Source organism: Polistes dominula, unplaced genomic scaffold (genome assembly GCF_049000335.1).
Source record: "Polistes dominula isolate Pdom_NZ unplaced genomic scaffold, Pdom_raw_medaka contig_68, whole genome shotgun sequence".
Classification (NCBI taxonomy): domain Eukaryota; kingdom Metazoa; phylum Arthropoda; class Insecta; order Hymenoptera; family Vespidae; genus Polistes; species Polistes dominula.
Genome location: NW_028301034.1, coordinates 80318 through 99581, shown reverse-complemented (window position 1 = coordinate 99581; position 19264 = coordinate 80318). Strand labels below are relative to the sequence as shown.

The following is a 19264-nucleotide window of genomic DNA, read 5'->3' as shown; positions in this document are numbered from 1 at the left end:
ATCGTAGAGAGTTTCATCGTAGGTCTGTGGTTTGAGCGCGTCGTAGAATCGTTGTACTTCAATTGGATTTCCGTCTGCACGCATTGACAAAATGTTCCGATCAATTTAGTCCAATATTTGAATATTACTAACTGCCTCACTCATATAAATATGTTTGTCGTTGAAACGTGTGCCTATAACTTCTAAAATGACAATTCTATCGTCCATTAGTTCGACCAAGAGGCAGAGATTTTTTCAAGAATGGATGATATCCCTAAAAAGTGACGATACTAATGTTCTTTGCGTCTGGCCAAATGAACGCACAATTCTCCTTCTGACTGTTGATCATCATTTTTGCTTTAACACTAATCATACTAAGACTTAATATATACCTATTTCTACCATAGCGGGTCAAATGACCCGACTTTATGTTTCATGCTTGAATGTATGAAATATGGATGATAGGAAGGAAATAAAAATATAAATTAAATTTATTATAATTAAACAAAATAGTATGTTGAGCATTTCTATTACAAAAGCAAAAAATAAAAATTTTTAATTCATAGTTCATCGTATTTTTTACATATAAGTGTGTCCATTGTACATTTTCCGCAAACATATTTTTTACATTTAGAGCAAATTTTGTTGGTTTTATTTTCTTTACAGTATCCTATTTGACATCTCATACGTTTATAAGCATCTGTAGTAGACTTAGGCAACGATCCTTTCGTATTTGTTTCTTGTTTTGGTTGTTCACGGGCTTCTCGAAAATCGGTGCCAAGTTCTTCTACTAGCTTGAGTAAAAAATCTTGTCTCGAGATATTTTCTCCTGTCGTTTGCTTGTACAAAATCCAGGCATTTATGCCAGCTAAATCAAGGATATTGAAAAAAAACTTGGAGAGGCCATCTGCAAGACTTAGATTTTGTAGTACAATTATCTGTTGTAAAAATTTTCGATGAAAATCGTTCCATATCATTTTTCTTTTGCTTCGCAATTAGTGGTAATTCTCTTTTATTTGACCGAATAGTTCAAACTAACGTAGTTTTTTTGGCTAGTTGTGTTGCTAGGGATTTGCTTGTGAAGAAGTTGTCTGTGGTCACAGTTCTTCCGCAACCCGTAAATGGCTCAATGAGTTTGAGTACAACATATTCAGAGAGTGGTACTGAAGAGGGCCTATATTCATCTTTTCCAAGATATGGAAGTGCATTTATGACGTATTTGCTATCGACGTCCGATGCTAACCAAAATTTGATTCCAAATTTATCCGGCTTGTTAGGCATGTATTGCGTAAATCTACATCGTACTTTAGTCGGAAATAGCTGTTCGTCTATAGTAATATTTTCACCCGGTTTGTAACAGTTTTGGCTGTTCTCAATGAAAATATTTCAAATTGCAGATACCATAGCGAATTTATCTGTTTTCAAACGTTGGCTCCGCTGACTTTTTTTATCAAAACGAATAAATCTAAGAATTTCGGTAAAATTATTTCTGCTCATAGTTTCAGAAAAAAATTTAGGCCCCCATATGTTATTCCACAAAAAGGAAATATTCAAATTATTTGCTCCATATGCAGCTCGAGCATATAAAATTGCAATAAATGCATCTAATTTTTTTTAGATAAACTCTAATCGGAACCTAAAACTCTCTTTGCCTCTTCTATTGTGCATGTTCCTATATGGTTCATAATCCGGTGGTCAATTATCAATGAAAATGCAGTACTAACTTTACCTTTCATTATATGACGTTTTGCATATACTGTTGGGCCTACTTCTTGCCTGAAAATGTTATGAAGTGGTGCTCTTCCAGGTGTGCCACCTACTTGCATTTGTTGCCAAACAGATCCATCATTCGCAACATTTTGTTCATTTATTTCTACTTCACTTTCTTCCGAACTTGAGAGTAATCTTATTCTTTTTCGGCCACTACATACATTCACAATATTTTCCTCTTCATCGTCAGTATCTGTAGAATCAAACTCATTTTTATTTGCAACCAATATATCTTCATTTTCAGAAAATTCATCTTCACTAATTACTGAAAACTCTTCGCCAATATTATTTATATCCTCTAAGAACTTGTACTGTCTTGTTTGCTTCGACATTTTTCTGGGTAAAAAATGAGCTGTATTACTATAGCTATCAAAATAAAATATAAGCTAGGTACTTACCAAGACTTTCAATTTTTGCCACTTTTTCTTACACTAAAAAGCTATTTTCAATCTAAAATTTGATATTTTCTTGAAATTATTCTGAGCTATTTTCGTTGAACTACTTTACGCAACAGTCTTTGGAAGAATGTGCAACTTACTGACTACAAATATGACTCGATAATCTCATAAAACAAAAAAATTCTCTCCGGGTCAAATGACCCGTTGTGGTAGATATCGGTATACAACAAGGATTACTCAGAATAAACAAAACAAAACAAAACAAAACAAAACAAAACACAACAAAACAAAACAAAACAAAACAAAACAAAACAAAACAAAAAAATTTTTATAACTGTACATTAATTACTTAGAAAAAGTCATGAAGTCAAATGTGCAAACGCAATAAAATTATACGTGCATTTTCAATGCAGAAGTACAAAATGGGTCATTTGACCCGTTATGGTATGTTTAGTGATAAATATTTCATCGAAGAAGAAAATGGACAACGCTGGCATCACTTTTTCCAATCTCACTGAGTTCTACAGGTATACGCTGGAGAATCGCAATGGTTTGCTACAATCTCCGGCAAATCAGGTCGATCTGATTGCCGAGGCCGAGACTCTTGGCGAGAATGAATATTTAACATCCATGACACCCACCTTCAAGACCATCTTTGTGGCCATTTACAATATGCTGAATGTCAATCATCGCAATTATTTGGATGAAAACCGTAAACGTGGTATTAGCCGAGACGTGCCGAAACGCGAGGATGGCATTAGCGATGCAATACAAAGATGCCATTCACCACCAATTATTGCCGCAGTGGCAGCTTTCTGTTTACACACAGTACACGAAGAACGTGTTCGTTACTATGGCATCCTACGTGCGCTCTCGGGCGAATATGCTTCTGTGAATGAGGTATTAAAGACCGTACGTGATTCTACAACTATTGACGAATTTAAGGCTGACGTGCCACTGAAAAGTCAGAAATTCATAATACAATCGATGATGGAATTGTCGGAGATTTGGAAAGATCACAGCTTTTCTCGTCTCGCCATTACCATCAATGAGAATCTTTACAATAAAGCGGTTAAAACATTATTCGCTTAAGAATACTTCCACGCGAACAGCAGCAACCGATCTTCGCCTTCTTGATTCGATGTGAGACTAGAGTGTGTATTATACGAGTGTTTTTTTAACTATTATTTTTTAAAAAATAATAAAAAGTAAAGGCCCCTTGCGGGGACTCGAACCCGCGAACCCCGATGCGTGAGTCGAGCGCTCTACTTTTTTTTTTTTTTTTGAAAAAGTTTATTTGCTTTATTAAAAAAATACAATCTTATTTACAGGTTTAACACTTATAACTAGGCAGCAAATAATACTTAAAAACCGGCCTTTAATATCACATGTTTTCATTCCTTAATGTTTGTCTCCACGCTTGGAGCTACTTACATTGATGCTATCTCTATCTGTACTAATATTGCAGAATTTTATCACTAAGGCATTCGCTTTGGTTAGGGTTTAACTAATGTTTAAATTAATTCTATAGTTGAAACTTATACTAGTGATGAAAAAGTAGTATAACAAAAGAAAAAACATCACTTTGTCTCTGGTAATGTTATAAATAGAAAAAAAAAGAAAAAAAAAGTAAAAAAAGTACATTATGTATTATGTCGTATCAAAGTATATCATGGGGTTAAGTCTTATCTTCTCCATATTAGCCTATGTAATACTGATATGTTTCGTTATTGTCTTTTCAGTCTTATATTTCATACCAGCCCCTCTTTCTTCTGTCTATGAGTTCTTTTCTATGAGCTGGTTCTCCCCTTAGCCACCAGTACTTGTTACTTAGCCTTCTGAAGTCCATTTTGTCGCAATCTGGGATTGTCATTGAGTAGACCCAGTCCGTGTTCGGCGACAAGATGTCTTCTGGCCTTAACTCAATTTTCTTGTTGGCTTGGTGTCGGCGCCAATGGTATATGATCGGCCTGTTATTGGCGTCTTGGATCACTCCAATTTTATCGAAGTATGTGAACGCCTGCGGAGGGATACACGCCGAGTTTTGGTTCCTTGTTATCACCTTCGTGTCGTCGATTAACGCCAGTCGTTTTATTTCGTTATTAGCACTGGTTGGCATTTTGCTTAAGTAATCTCTTGTTAGTTTTATGATGAAGTTGTCTATTCGTGGAATCCCCGCCAGGTTGTAGAGTATCTTATTACTGATGATTTTTTTGTAATTTGATTCTCTTGATCGGTATACTCCAAGGCATGCTTTTAAGCATTTCCTTTCGAAGATTCTTAGTTTTTCCATTTGAGATGCGCTGGCGTTCCACCATATGGGCGCCGCGTAGGTAAGTATCGGTCTTATTAGCAGTTGGTAGCAAATCACCTTGGCCTTTCCATTTAGCCCTCTTGCGTGGAAAAGTCTGCTATTTGCCTTGAAAGCCATTCGTGCTTTATTCAATTGTGTCTCGAGATGTCCGTTGAGCTTGGTGAGATGTTCAATGTGCATCCCTAGATATTTTACTGTAGTTTTTCTTGGTATTTGTACTATTTCTCCTGTATTTGGGTCCGTCGCCCTTATTCCGAAATCATTTCTGTTTCTTTTTTGATGTCTGCCCATGTGTTCACTAGTTCTTCTGAACAGGATAGTCTCGCATTTTTGATGATTTACCCTCAGGTTCCACATTCTGTAGAACCGATTGATTTTATCAAGTAGATCTTGGAGCTGTTCCTTGACCTTGTCTGGTGTTTTTTCAGACACGCAAACAATCACGTCATCTGCGAATGCAATAGCTCGTTTGTTCTCCTTGTTCAGATTGAACATTTTTAGTAGTGATACTGTGAAGATGACAAAAAGTATTGGGGATGAAACCGTGCCCTGTTGTAGCCCTTCTTCAATGTTAAAAATTCTGCTCGAGGTATTGTTACCGTCCCAGGTTATAAATCTTTTGTTGTGCACCATGTCCCATGTAATAAGAGTTAGCCATGACGGGAACCCCAGTTTTGTTAATTTGTATATTAATCCATCTAGCCACACCGAATCAAAGGCCTTTTCCAGGTCAATCAGTACAGCCCCTATCATTCGGTTATAGTGAAGTTCTTCTGCTAGGAAGTCCAGTAGGTAGTGGATAGCATGGATTGTGGAATGCTTATGTCTGAACCCAAATTGCTGGTTTGGGATTATAGAATTATCTTGGCAGAATTTATTTATCTGTGCTGTAATGATTGACTCATAGACCTTACTGAGTGCCGGCGTTAAGCTTATCGGTCTGTAGCTCGATGGCTTTCCTGGGTCCTTATTTTTTTTGAGTATTGGTAATACTTTGGCTTTTTTCCATATTTTTGGATAGTAGTAGTGGTTTAGCGCGTTGTTGAAAATGACTACGAGGTTGCTCACTACATTTGCTGGCAGATGTTTTAGCACTATGGGGGGTATCCCGTCCAGCCCACTGGAGGTCTTGTTGGGTAGATGCTTAAGTATTTTGTCTAAGCTGTTATAGTTGCAGTAGTAGGCGTTGGCTGCCTCGTAATTCGGACGAGTTGCTCTGTTGATATCACTGAAGTTTAGGTGTGTGCGTTTTGTTCTCCTGTTTTGTTCGAGTTCTTGTTTGATTTTTTTTGCCTTAGCTTCTACAATTTCCTTTAGCCTTGTGCCGTTGTTAAGGTGTCTTGTGGAATTTATGGATTCTAAGTAGTTGCCAATCACATTTAGTTTAGTTGTTGGGTCGGAGATGATTATTTTACCTTCGGTGTTTATGTTATCGGTGTTAATGTTTAGTTTATTAATGATTGGGTCGTTGGGATCGACCACCTGATCGCCAATCTTAACCCATTCTTTGCTTCTTAGCAGTCTGTTAATCTTAGGGAAGAAGGTAGACGCATCTTGGTGGCTTATCTGTTTTAGCTGCCCTTCGTAATAGCTGGTCGTCGCCCTAGCAAATTCTTTTCTTAATTGCTCTTTAATGCATTTTATGATTACCTTGGTTATTAATATTTCGCTTCTCCATCTGCTTGGGTTGTTCTTTTGCATTTTGTGAAGTGTTTGGATGTACCATGTTTTGCTCTTTTGCAGTTTTTTTATTTTGGCATTGAGGTATTTGTGAATATTGTTATGCGGTTTGAATTTTGGTACTGTTTGTTCAATGGTTGTCAGTAATACATCGTTTAGCTCAGTAATGCTATTATCTATTTCGTCTATGTCTAGGTTTCTATTGTCTGGGATTTTGCTGGTATAGTTCTTTTGTAGTTTTTTCCTAAATTTGGTCCATTTTGTTGCTTTGTAGTTGTATCTGTGTTTTTCGATTCTACTATTGTCATATTCTGCATGGTTAGGTAATTTCACTGTAAACTGTAGCGCTTGGTGGTCGCTATCATAAGAGCGGGTTTTGATTTTACCATTTACCAGGTCTATTATTTGGAGGTTCGTTAGGCAGATGTCTAGGTACGTTGAACTGTCCAAGCGGGTTGGCGTGGTGGTCGTGTATATTTTTACTCCGAACTTACTGGCATCGGAATATTCCCACTTTCTCATGTACCTGCCTCTTTCATTATCGGCGTGGTCGCCCCACTCAGTTCTTCTTGCGTTAAAGTCTCCAGCTATTACAAAGTCGCAGTCCCGATATTCGGCTTGAATTTTTGTCAATAGGTGGTTGAGTTCGTTGATGAATATAGTTTTATTGGAGTTAGTTGCATATAGGCTCACTACAAACAAATTTTTAGGCAGATTATTGTTCGTTTTAATTTTTATTATTGTATATTCTATTATTTCATTACCTGCTGAAGTTGGGTATCTTACGACCTCATGGTTGATTTCCTTTTTTACTAAGATTGCTGTACCTCCTCCTTGCTTGGATTTCGGGCGGTCGGTTCTGACTATTTCATAGTTTTTATATTTGATTATGTGATTGGCATTGAGCTTTGTCTCCGATATTAGGGCGATATCCGGAGAGGCGTCCTCTAGAAGCGCTAGTAGTTCTAATCTTCTGACGTTGTGTTGTATTGAGTTCACATTTATCGCTATTATTTTTATTGTTTGGTTGTTAGACGTGTGTCTTAATCTCATGTTTTCATTTCTGTGTGCAGTATTAGTCATTTTTATAACCTAGCTGATCGAATAGAAAATTGACTTTGTTTTCTATATCTTCGAATCTGCTAATTTGACTGTTGAGTTTTTCAACTGTTCTGTCAATTTTTTGCATACTTCTCATTATTTCGTTTGCCCAGTATGGTACTTCCTTATTATTGTTATTTATGTCTTGTTGGTTAGCCGGCATTGGTTTTTGCCCTGATTTAAACCATGCGTTTTGCGTTACTTCGGTTTGATAGGTAGGCCTAGTTTTTAGTAACAGTGGCCAGACGTTAACGTCATTTATTATTTTTTCGTTTGCTCTTCGCTGGAGGCTTTCGTTGATAACGGTTCTTCTTCTTATTCTCTCTATCGTTTCTTTTTTGCACATTTTCGATTGTTCTGCCGCGAATTTCCTATACGGGCAACCCTCGTAGGATGCCGGGTGTCCGCGTTTCCCACAGTTCACGCATATTAGCATATCTTTGGGGTCGTTTGCCGTAATTGGGCATTTGCCCCTTTCATGGCTTCCTCCGCATTTTACACATCTGTACATCATTTGGCACTGCGAGGAAGTGTGCCCCACTCTTTGGCAGTTTTTGCATTGCGTGATGCCTTTTTTGATCAGTTGCTCCCACCGCGTATTTTGGCTGAGCAATTGCTTTACCCTTAGCAGCTCCTTCTTGTTGCTGTCAGGTTTGATTTGTACGATGAAGTGTTGTTTCCTAAAGTTGCTCCTTTTGCAGGGCATTGCAATTACCTTTGTTATCTCGACGTTGCGGAGTTTGAGGTCTTCAAGTGCTCTTTTTATATCTTCACTGCTATATCCGCCGTAGAAGTTTTTTAATACAGCCGATTGTGGCTTTAATTCTTTTGGGGTGTATGTGTAAAATTGAGCGTTGCTTTCTTTTAACTTTTCTTTTATTAAGTTGTAGGTTTCGTTGTCCTTCGCTCTTATTAAGTGGCTACCGTTGTTTTGTTTGATTATGAAATTCTGGGAGCTTATCCCTTTCTCCGTTAGTGCGTCAGTGGTTACTTTGACGTCATCGCCCATTATGAAGATGGGCTGAGGTTTTGAGCGTCTGTGCTGCTCCCTGCTGGTCGCATTACACGCTTCGTTCGTTTCACCTTCCTCGGTGGTTTCGTGCTCCGCCGCCAGTCGGCGCTGTGAGTTACTAGTTTGGGGGCCCTCTTGGGTCAGTGTCTCGAATTGGTTTTTTGTTTCTATTTCCCTAGATGTTTCTTTATTGTTTCTTATCTTACTTGGTCTCTTTGGTTGTTCCCATCCATTTTCTATTTCTATAGGGACCGAGCCCTAACTGTAGAGGCAGCACACTTGTCGGAAGTGGCGCGCTCTGGTGTTTAATAAAAGCAAAAAACGGGTAAAAAGTGTGATAATAGATTATGTATTTTTTTGTTAATAATGGAAAAAATAATAAAATATGGTTTTCAACCAATAAAAAATACTCTTATTCGAGGTCAAAACGATACAAAAGGTAAAAAATTACATGAGTCTGGGCATGTTTTTGATGTGATTGAGAAAAAATTATTAAATGGTCTAGTAACCATAACCGCTGATGTTGTTGCTCAGACAAGTGTGTCTAAAACATATAATGTTAAAATTACAGTAAGTATTGACATCTAACTTTTTTTACACTTAATTACATAATTAAAAAATCTAAAAAATAATGTTAATCAGAAAATTTTTGTTTTTAGCTAGATGATCAGCGCAATACAAGTAATGCTGTGTGTACGTGCAAAGCCGGATTAGCTGGCAAATGTAAACATATTTGTGCAGTCGCTTATTACGTAAACTCACCAGATTCTGCTGATTCAAAAACAAACCATGGTCAAGAATGGGGAAAACCATCTCGTCGCCAGCTCTTGGAGTATGAAAAAGAAGTAAAAATAAGTAAATTATTTACTCCACCTCCTTACACCGATAAGAATCCGAAAGTGGTACCACTAAAGTTGGAATCACTCGTCTTTCCAGAGGATATGTCCGGGTGTCCTCTTTGTACAATGATAAACGTAGATAAAAGAGATGAGAGGGAAATTATTGCAGCTGAATCACTTGCTGCTTTAGTAAAAGTAAATGATAAGCGTGATGTAGAAACAAAGGTGAATAACGTTATCCAGGAAGTGATTCAGCTGCAATTGGTGAATAAGATTTATTCTCGAGAAAATTCAGTAGCAAGTGATGTTTATGAATTTTATTTGAAAGAAGTTAGTTGTGATAGTACAAAAATTATCAATATTTGCATTAAAACTATTCTCCAGTCTAAGATAGACGAGTGGTACAAACAGCGTATCTTCCGAATAACAGCAAGTAATGGTCATAAGTTAAAAGGGGATCGTTTTGATATTGAAAAAGCAATCACTAACCTATTAACACCAAGTAAAGCTGAGACACAAGCCATGGCGTATGGTAAGAAAATGGAAAGTGTAGCTTTAAAAGAATACAAAAAGCTTGTGGACCAAAATTTCGAAATTGTTCAAGTCGGTGTGGTCGTTAACATTAATCAACCCTGGTTATGCTGCTCGCCGGATGCTATTTTGATTTATGGTTCTGCTATTTGGCAAAAAAAATTAGTAGAAATAAAGTGTCCTTATACGTGCAAGAAGATACCTATATATGATGCTGAGAATGGAAAATGTAATGTGCAATATTTAAAATCAGATGAAAATGGATTACACCTGAGTACAACTCATTCCATTTACACTCAGGTACAACTGCAAATGTATATTACAAATATCGCTTTATGTGATTTATTCGTATACTCATCTCGGGGCTGTGTTTTGATAACAATTGCTCGTGATGAAATTTTTTTAAGTACGGTAGTTCCTAAACTAGAAAAATTTTATTTTAAGCATTACGTTCAAAGATTATTTATTAAGTATAATACAAGTAAATGAAGTACAAACATACTAGTAAATAGTTATATATTAATTTGTTTTAATATTTTGATATTGATCATAGTTTATGTATCAGAGTTTAATAAAAATTATATTTAATTACAATTATGGATTTCGTTTTATCCTCTAAATTTACAATTAGTTATTTTTACAATTTAATCATATTTTTTTATCATTCTATTTCTGATTTTTCTTGTTTAAACAGGGGCTTTTGAATATTTATGATAGCACATATGACAAAAACAATTTCATCAACATGAGGCAAAAGTGACACTGGTACTTTGGAAAGAATATTAAAGTCTTTTATTCGTTGATTCACTCTTTCAATGTGTATTCTCACTGAAGCAATATTGTAAGTTTCATCAACTTCCTCAGGTGTAAATTGATTTTTGTTGCAAAACGGAGGCATAATAAAAATCGCATTTTTCTCTTGCACTGTTGTTTGTATTTGCGGGAAACCTTTATCTGCTAGCACAACATCACCAGGTTCAATTAAATCTATTAGACCACAATCATTTGTGATAAAACAATCACCAGCACGACCACCATAACACTTTGACAGAAAACTTATAAATCCACTTGGAGTACACCCTACTAAAAATTTCATTGTGTGATGATGCTTATAATCTGAATACATTAAAACTCGATGTTTAACTGCTGGTGGAACTTCTGTGTTTACTTCGGTGCAGTCAATGATAACACGAGTGTTTGGATAATGTAGCTTAAATGATTCAGGTAAAGTTGCTTGAACAGCGGCTTTAGATGGCCAGAATATAAAATTTTTCAATAGAATATTTAACTGTTGCAAATTCTTTACGAATATTTTATTTACAGTAGTCCGATGAATATTAAATAAGACAGAAATCGCAGTAAATGTCAAACCGGTTTTCAGCTTCATTAACGTAATTAATAATTTTGTTTTTTTGTCAATGCCAGAACGTTTACATTCTGGGAGTTGATTCAAAAGCCATAGAAAGATAGATAATGTAACACCTGTTAAGCTACTCATAGTTTCATTACTTGTAATAGATGAAAATCCATGGAACCCTTTGCAATGAGATTGTACAGACTCGAAATTGATTGGATCGCAACTGGAATCTTGAACATTTTTTTTCATAGGCGGCATCGAAGTTTCACACATTTTATCTGCAGTTTTTTTTACAGATATATTAACTTGGACTGCTGCAGTATTAATACCATCATGATTATTCATATTACAAAAAAAATAAGTACAATTATCAGTTGAAATATCAGGAATGAATTCCTCAGTTTGAGAAGTAATACTTCGATAGGCTGGGGGAGAAACATTCATAACATTCACGTCCCTATCACAGCTGTCCTCAGTTTCTGTTATCATTTCTCCTGCGTCTTGCTTCATTTCAATGTCACTTGAATTATTTTTATTATCTTCAATAGAATTATTGCTGTTGATACTGTCAGTTAATATTGATTCTTTGACGTTCATTTCCTTATTTAATTGACGTGTTCTTGACCGTTCAAATCGTTGTAGACGTTGAATGGAATTTCTTGTGTTTTCTTTTCCAGGAAAAATCGAAGGAACATAAGATGGGTGATATGAGTTGTCTGATTTACTATTATTTATAAAATGAGCACTACAAATTCTTGTATGTTGATTTGGCTCCCATTTTTTCGGATTTTTACTAAAAAAAAAAACAACGAAATTTTAAGGTTAAATTTATACTATTATATAAATTTTAATTTAATTGTTATATGGAACTTTTTATTCAAATGAAATACTACTCGGTTTGATTTTGTAATATTTAAATTACTATGCCACTGCTGTTGATAATTATAATTTCTTACTTACACATAATTTTTTACTGCATTTATCCACTTTATACGTTTATCATCCTTCCATGAGGCACCACATTTACTCGAGGGAAAACAATAAAATTTCACTGGCATATCGACTTGCCACTTATGACGAGATTTTTCTGTGCATCCTTTGATACAACAAGATTTTCCTGATCGAGACATTTCGATTAATTTTTTAATATTTATTTAAACAACATTAACTAAATTGAAAATAACGTGTTGTTGCTTTACTTTGATTACCCGTTTTTTGCACATTTCTGTTACCAGTTGGCGTGACAGTCTAGCGGCTCGGTCCCTATAGGTTAAGGATAAGGACAACGATTCGGCGATTCGTTCCAATAGTGGGCCGAGTCTTTTAGGGTTCGAATCTTAGGAGGTAAATATTTTTTTTTCTATTTTTATATGTAAAGATACATAATAGAGTTTAAATAAGTTGAAAATGAAATGTCTTAAATGACTAGAAACCTTATAAGAGTTTTTTTTTTTATTAGCATTTGTATATGTTCTCAATTCTCACTATTTTATATGTATATATATATATATATATATATATATATATATATATATTAGATATAGTAGAGCGTGCAGCTAGGCAGCCAGTGTAGCCGCAGCACTTTAACTCGATATTCCCGCTAATATGTAGGTGGGGGAGTGTTGAATATCAAAGAGTAAACACAGATAAGTAGGCAGGCTACAAAAGACTATCGAAATAAAGAAAGACGGTGTTGGGACTGCTCTTTGTAAGTGAAGAAGTTGTGTGTGTAAGTCGGTGTGAGCTAGAAGGTTTTCGAGCGATATCACTGATTTGTTTATGGGACCGAGCTGGACTTTGGGAAAATTCGAGAACGATTCGAAAATGTTTTGTCCCTCGGGACTGCAGGGTGAGGAAGAAACCTCTTAAAGAGTGGACGGTCACGCGAGAGGAGCGTTTTTTTTCGGAAGAGTGTAGAGAGAACCCAGCGACGATAGCGAGCGATTCCATACGAACATGATTAGCGAGTGAATAGTAAAAGAATAGCGAGTGAGTAGTGACTGCGTGAGGTTTGACTGCAGTGAGTGAGAGAAGTTGCGAAGCGTAATTATATTGTAACTGTAATAAACAATAACTTGTGAAAATAAATAATATCTTTTATATCTCAAGTAGTGAGGCGGCAACTCGGTGAGATTAGATATCCTTAGTCGGATACAGAACGATAATTTTTTCCCTACAAATATAAGTATGAAATACGCGTTAACGCAACTGTCCATGTAGTAGTTGTATACATACATTTTATCCAATACTTTGATACTATGAAATATGTATATAGATATAGTAAAGCTTGTAGCCAGGCAGCTGAAGAAGCCACAGTATTTTGCCTCGATCTCCTAGCTAACATATAATATGATTTTCACGAACGGTCGCTGTTACTCGTAGCTGTTTGCCTTCCTACCATCGTTACATACAGAGACCAAAAAAAGATATTCTAGTACCAAGTATCATTTACACATTTTGTTTCATCGTCTTCCTCGTCGTCGTCGTCGTCCGTATTATTTGCATCTTTGATACTGGTACTACTATTATTTTTATTATCAATTATAAGATCTAGTTGCTATGACTTTGTACATTTATTTCGTACAAATAATTCTACGTTTAGTGTTTGGGGAGACATATTTAATATCGAAAGTGATTCTACGACAAAAAGTGTATAAAACACTTTAACATTATTCCATCATGCCGCAGTGCTGTCAGATAGTGGGTAAATCTTACCCTCTCCCTGTGCCACTGGGATTGCACACAATGAAAGTTTTCTATGTTCGTGTGTTTGGGATGTCGATAAAGGACAGAGTAGGGCACATATACGTTTCAAACACACATCAAAATTATATCACACGACACAAAAGAGAGAACATAGCGCGTTTATTTAATAATATAAAAATATATATATATATATATATATATATATATAAATATAAATAAAAAAAATAAATAAAGTTAAAATAAAGAAAAAAAAATGTAAAATAAAATAAAATAAAATAAAATAAGAAAAACAAACAAAGGGAAAAAACACGCCCTTGCGTGTAAACACAAGGCGATCTTGTCGTGAAGAGCATGGCAGCGCACTATGTAAGAAAGAAAGAGAGAGAGAGAGAGGGGGTGAAGTTGCCTCTCCTCTTCTTTCCATCTTGGGTCGTGGTGATGGAGGGAGAGATACGCAAGTGCGCTTCTCTTCTCCACTCTGAAGGTAGTATAGGATGTGTTGAAGAGCGAGAGAGAGGGAGAAAGATAGTCGCATAGTATGGTTGCGATGTTGCCACTTCCTCTCCGAGCAAAATATGGTATATTCAGTTATACAAAGCCTAGCATAGCATGGTTGCGATGTTGCCACTTCCTCTCCGAGCAACATATGGTATACTCAGGTATACAAAGACTAGCAGAGCGGGAGAATTTGAAAAGGCCGCGCAAGGCTATTCTCATTGGCTCAACCATTAAAAAAAGAAAAAACAAAAAAAAAACAAAAAAAAAACAAAAAAGAAACAAAAAAAAACAAAAAAAGAGAATAGTAAAAGCAGGAACATTTTAGACGTGTAGCTAAATAGATACATTGTAGTTGTGTGTCACTATAGTTGAAATAGTGGAAGCAGGCACATTTTAGATATGTAGCTAAATTGATAAATTTTAGATGTATAACTGTTTAAATACAGAAGAATGATAATAATAAAAGGTGGAATCGATTCATAAACATGCTTGAAACTTGGTTTGAACAAAATTAAAAGGTGCACCAAATTAATTGAATACGTCTTTTTTAGCGAAATTGGGACAATTAGTTGATTTGTCGAGAGCCTTGCTCCAGAAAGTTGGTAGTCAAAGCCAAGTTGCACGGCTCACTGCAGAAAAACATGGTTTCTTGCTTGAAGATGATAGCGAAAACTGCTGGGCAGTAGGTATGGACCAGATAAACATTGAGGATCAAAGTTTGATTCTGTCAGTACTATCAGACGCACAAGGTAATACGGTCAGAGTGGATGTTGGTCGAAGCCAGCATGACTCAAGCAGGTCGTTACAAAATGATTCGTCATTAGAGGTGTCGGACAAAGAATTAAGAGGCCCACGAGCAGCAAATGTAATAATGGAGGTCTCAAAGACAAATAGTCCAGTTGCATCAAGTAAGTCCTTTGTTTTAAATGTGTTGTACTAAAATTAAAAAAAAAAAAAATTAAAAAAAAAATAAAAAAAAATAAAAAAACAATATTAAAAAAAATAAAAAATAAAAAAAAAGAAAAAAAAAGAAAAAAATAAAAAAAGGAAAAAATAAATCTTGTCCTTTTTGGAATGGGATTTTACTGATGGGTGAGAATGGTAATTATGTGTATCGCTTCTTTATGCGCCTTAAGGCATGATGTATACTTAGTCTCACGGATCAGGTAAAATCGTTATTCAAAGGCCATGGTATAATATAATAGAGTGTAAATCGAACAGAATATTTGATTGAGATATCTAATTTTGAGCAATATTCAGTTTCTCAACAGAAGGACAGAGGAGATAGTACAACGAAGGCATTAGTAAACACGGCTGCTCCTGCACAGAACCCCGAGAGTACTTCAAATGTGGTTGACAATATAGAGGTCAATGTTATGAAGAACCTAATTAATACCCAGAGGTAGACCATTGCAACCCTTCGAGAGAAAATCGAGAGGCAAGACAAGGTATTCAAAGAGCTTACTGACAAACACAGGAAGGAACACGATGCTCACAATAGTCAAGTAGAAGGTTTGAAAATTCGGTTTGCCGAAAGTCAGAAAAAGGCTGAAGAATTTGAACTAAAGTATCTACGGTCTCAGAAGCAAATAGCCGAAATAAAGGAAGCTCTAAATAAACGCACTGTCGTTACAGTTGAAGAGCCTGCTTCGGAGTCATACGATGCAGTCTCGACAGCTCAACAGCTTTCTGTTGGAAGTAGCAGTACAGCTACTCGAGATAATGGTCGTGATAGGGGGTCTGATGTTCCGGTGAGTATTGTTCGAACTCACGGAAAACCAGTGAAAATAAACGAAGTTAACCTTGGTACAGCGATTAGAAATGAGATTTTGAAAGTACCTAATAGTGAAGTGATAGATAGTTTAACTTTGCAAAGGTCCGGTCCGAACTCAGGTTTAGAATCGAGTAATTTTTGAGTAATGAATCACACTCTGGTGAAACAATGAATCCTAGTAGTCAAAACACTGCTCAGACTGGATGTCATGACAATAATAGTCGGAATTCAGCCCCAGATAATCAGTCTTCAAATGTTCAATCCTGATCATAGCATACCCCGTGTATATAAACTTTGCCAGAAAACCAAATTTGATGACTTTCTTGATGATCTTAGATCGGAATTAAGAGCAAAAGATATATTGTATGTTATCGACAGCAGCATTAAGCTTTTCTTAGATAAAAATGATAATGTGAAACAGTGAGACATTTTTAAAGTAAAAGATACAATAAGAAACAGAGCCTATAAATTTTATGTTGATCAAGTGAGAAACATTGAAAGTCCGCTGGAGATCCTGGCTAAATTAAAAGACTTAAAGCCTCTTGAAAACACCGTATCGACTTGTTCTATTCGTAAAAGGCTGTATAACATACAATATAATCCAAGCAAAGAAAGATTTAAAGATTTTTGTAATAGATTTGAAGAGATTGTACGAACATTTGACGACCTTCCTGGATCTGAAAAAATATCAGAACTAGAGAAAAGAGATACATTTTACAACGCGGTTTATAAGTCGGTACCAAGTGTGCAAGGTGTAGATTTCCTCAAAAAAGCCACCAGGGAAGTGGTTTAACATATGCTCAATTGAAGGACTTTCTCACTAAAGAGGAGACAGAAAGGCTGTCATCCAAAGAACATTTAACAACCACTGCGTTGCGGACTGAGTCACGACAAAGGGAATTTAAGAGCTACTGCAAGAACTGCAAAAGACCAGGACACTTGGCATCGAAATGTAGAGAAGTAAAGAGAACCAACTGCTTTGTATGTGATAAACCTGGCCACATAGCTAAACATTGTTCGTTAGCTAGATTACCAGCTCATCGAGAGTAAGGTGGTTCGTCACCGAACCGTAAGGGCCGCGGGTATACTAGCACTCATTACCGAGGCAGATCAGGCAGATTTAGAGGTCAATTTAGTCAAAAGCGTGAGCACGAGGGTAGGTCTAAATCTGAAGGTGAGCGCAAGCTTGATCTAGGTCGTCGTGGAGCGAAGAGAGGCAGGTTTAGTATTCGTGGTGGCCGAAGAGATGGCCAAGGAGGTAGTCAAGCCAGCACCTCTTCAGGTGAGAGTGTCGAGTGTGAGTCAAATGAAAAAGGTAATGTTCTATTTGTAGAAAAATGTCAGCAATATCCGGGTAACTTCAATTTTAATTACAGAAATAATACACTAGAACGGTTTATCGCGGACTCGGGTGCTACAGAGCATCTGTCGAATTCTAAGTTGATTTTCAAAAGATTAAATGAATTAGACGTTAAATCGATTAAATGTGCTAATAGAAATTCTCAGGCGGACTTGCAAGCAAATGGTATAGGTACAGTAAAATTGAACTTGCAGAATGGAGAAACGCGCGAATTGTATAATGTCATATATGCTAAAGATCTATCGGTAAATTTGCTCTCGTTAAGAAAACTAGTAGAAAAGGGTTTAGTAGTTTATTTAAATGATAAAATAATTGATATTTACGACCCAAAGACTTGTGAATCGTTTATGATAGGGATATATAACAAACCTTTCTGGGAAATTGAATTCAAGTCTGATAATCGTAGTAGTGACGGGATAGGCTGTAATGAGAGTAGATACTGTCAAAAGGCCTTTTTAACAGATGGTGAAAATGGAAACTCTCATGAACATAAGTATTTTACGAGAAGTTCTACTCGACTTCAGAATGCTGAACAAATTGAAAAGGAATCAGAATTGAAAAGGGAAATTGGAAAGGCGAACTCTCCTGAAACTAGTGAGGCTCCTTTATTTACTGATGAAAATACAGAAAAACGTTTAATCTCGGATGTTGCAAGCTCTTCTGTAGAAAAGGTACAGGAAAGCTTAACAGCAGAAAATATAGCTGAGTTAAATAGACTAGTCATCTTCAATTCAGTTAAGGATAGAATTATTCATAATATTGACGAGATTCCTGAAATAGAATTATCGCAAAATGAAATTATGTCCTTGGAAGATACTAACGTAAAAATGAATAAATCCTTGTTGTGGCATGTACGACTTGGACATGCATCGAGTAATTATCTCAGAAATTTGCAAAAACAATATCCTCACTTGAAAGATATCAAATCTGCCGAATTTAACGAAATCGTGGATAGTTGTGAAGTATGTAAAATAGCCAAAATTAAACGATTGCCATTTAAAACTGTTAGACAGAGAGCTTCCAGACCATTGGAAACAATACATAGTGATATTATGGGACCGATAAGCCCAGCTTCTTATCCCAAAGGTTACAGATTTATAGTTGTAGTAATTGATAATTATTCTCGTTTAGCAATGTCTTATCCAATCAAAAATAAAAGTGAAGCGGGATCTTGCATTGAGTCTTTTGTAAAATCTGCCAGAAATATACTTGGTCGAGATGAAAAGGTCTTTCGTTTACGATGTGACCAGGGACTAGAGTATATGGGAGGTTATACGAAAGAAGTTTTAGAAAAATTAGGAGCAGAACTCGAACCCGCTAGTCCTGACACGCCCGCACATAACGGAGTAGCAGAACGTTATAATCAGACCATAATAAATAAGATTAGATCGTACATGTATGATTCGAAATTACCGGAAAATATGTGGGATTTTGGAGTAAGCGCTGCGGCGTACGCATATAATCGAACACCACATGCTAGCAATAATATGGAATCTCCGTTACATAAATTTGCACCTAATTATAAATATGATATCAATCAAATAAAACGGTTCGGATGTTTTGCCTATATTAAAGTCCAACGAAAAACGGGACCGAAGTTTAGGTACATTGGTAGAAGAGTAATTTTGATAGTAGGTTTAATGAAAGAATTGTTTACGGAGATAGATATAATGTAAAGGGTATTAAAATTGGCAGGATGAAAACGTTGGGATAAACAAAGAAACCTGGTTAGTCGAATTTGATAAAGAAAACTTAGAAGGAAACACCGAGACCTTAGATTCGGAGGGAGCGCCTCCGCGAATTAAAAGAAAAAGAGGTCGCCCTAAAAAGCAAGCTGATAATGCGCCTGAACATGCTGAGACGACTGTTGATCCTCTCCCCATGGATGACGTATCAGCGAATTTTATTTATGCTTTTGATAATTCTTTAGAATATAAAGTAGATG

General features: G+C 36.1%; 3 protein-coding genes across 3 annotated transcripts; 2 read left to right on the top strand and 1 right to left on the bottom strand.

Moving 5' to 3' along the window:
* The first annotated feature begins 8499 nt into the window (after positions 1-8499).
* LOC107074253 (uncharacterized) lies at positions 8500-10546 on the top strand. The gene is made up of 3 exons (XM_089174489.1): positions 8500-8824; positions 8914-9924; positions 10319-10546. The coding sequence occupies exons 1-3, from the start codon at positions 8621-8623 to the stop codon at positions 10382-10384; spliced, it is 1281 nt and encodes a 426-aa protein (XP_089030615.1). The 5' UTR covers positions 8500-8620; the 3' UTR covers positions 10385-10546.
* Positions 10407-12111, bottom strand: LOC149031842 (uncharacterized). The gene is made up of 3 exons (XM_089174491.1): positions 11942-12111; positions 10481-11774; positions 10407-10433 (listed from the first exon to the last, which is right to left on the bottom strand). Exons 1-3 carry the CDS (start codon positions 12109-12111, stop codon positions 10407-10409), a joined length of 1491 nt encoding a protein of 496 aa, XP_089030617.1.
* Positions 12108-17765, top strand: LOC107073785 (uncharacterized). Its single transcript, XM_015334487.2, has 2 exons — positions 12108-15093; positions 15446-17765. Exons 1-2 carry the CDS (start codon positions 14874-14876, stop codon positions 15589-15591), a joined length of 366 nt encoding a protein of 121 aa, XP_015189973.2. The 5' UTR covers positions 12108-14873; the 3' UTR covers positions 15592-17765.
* Positions 17766-19264: the final 1499 nt, after the last annotated feature.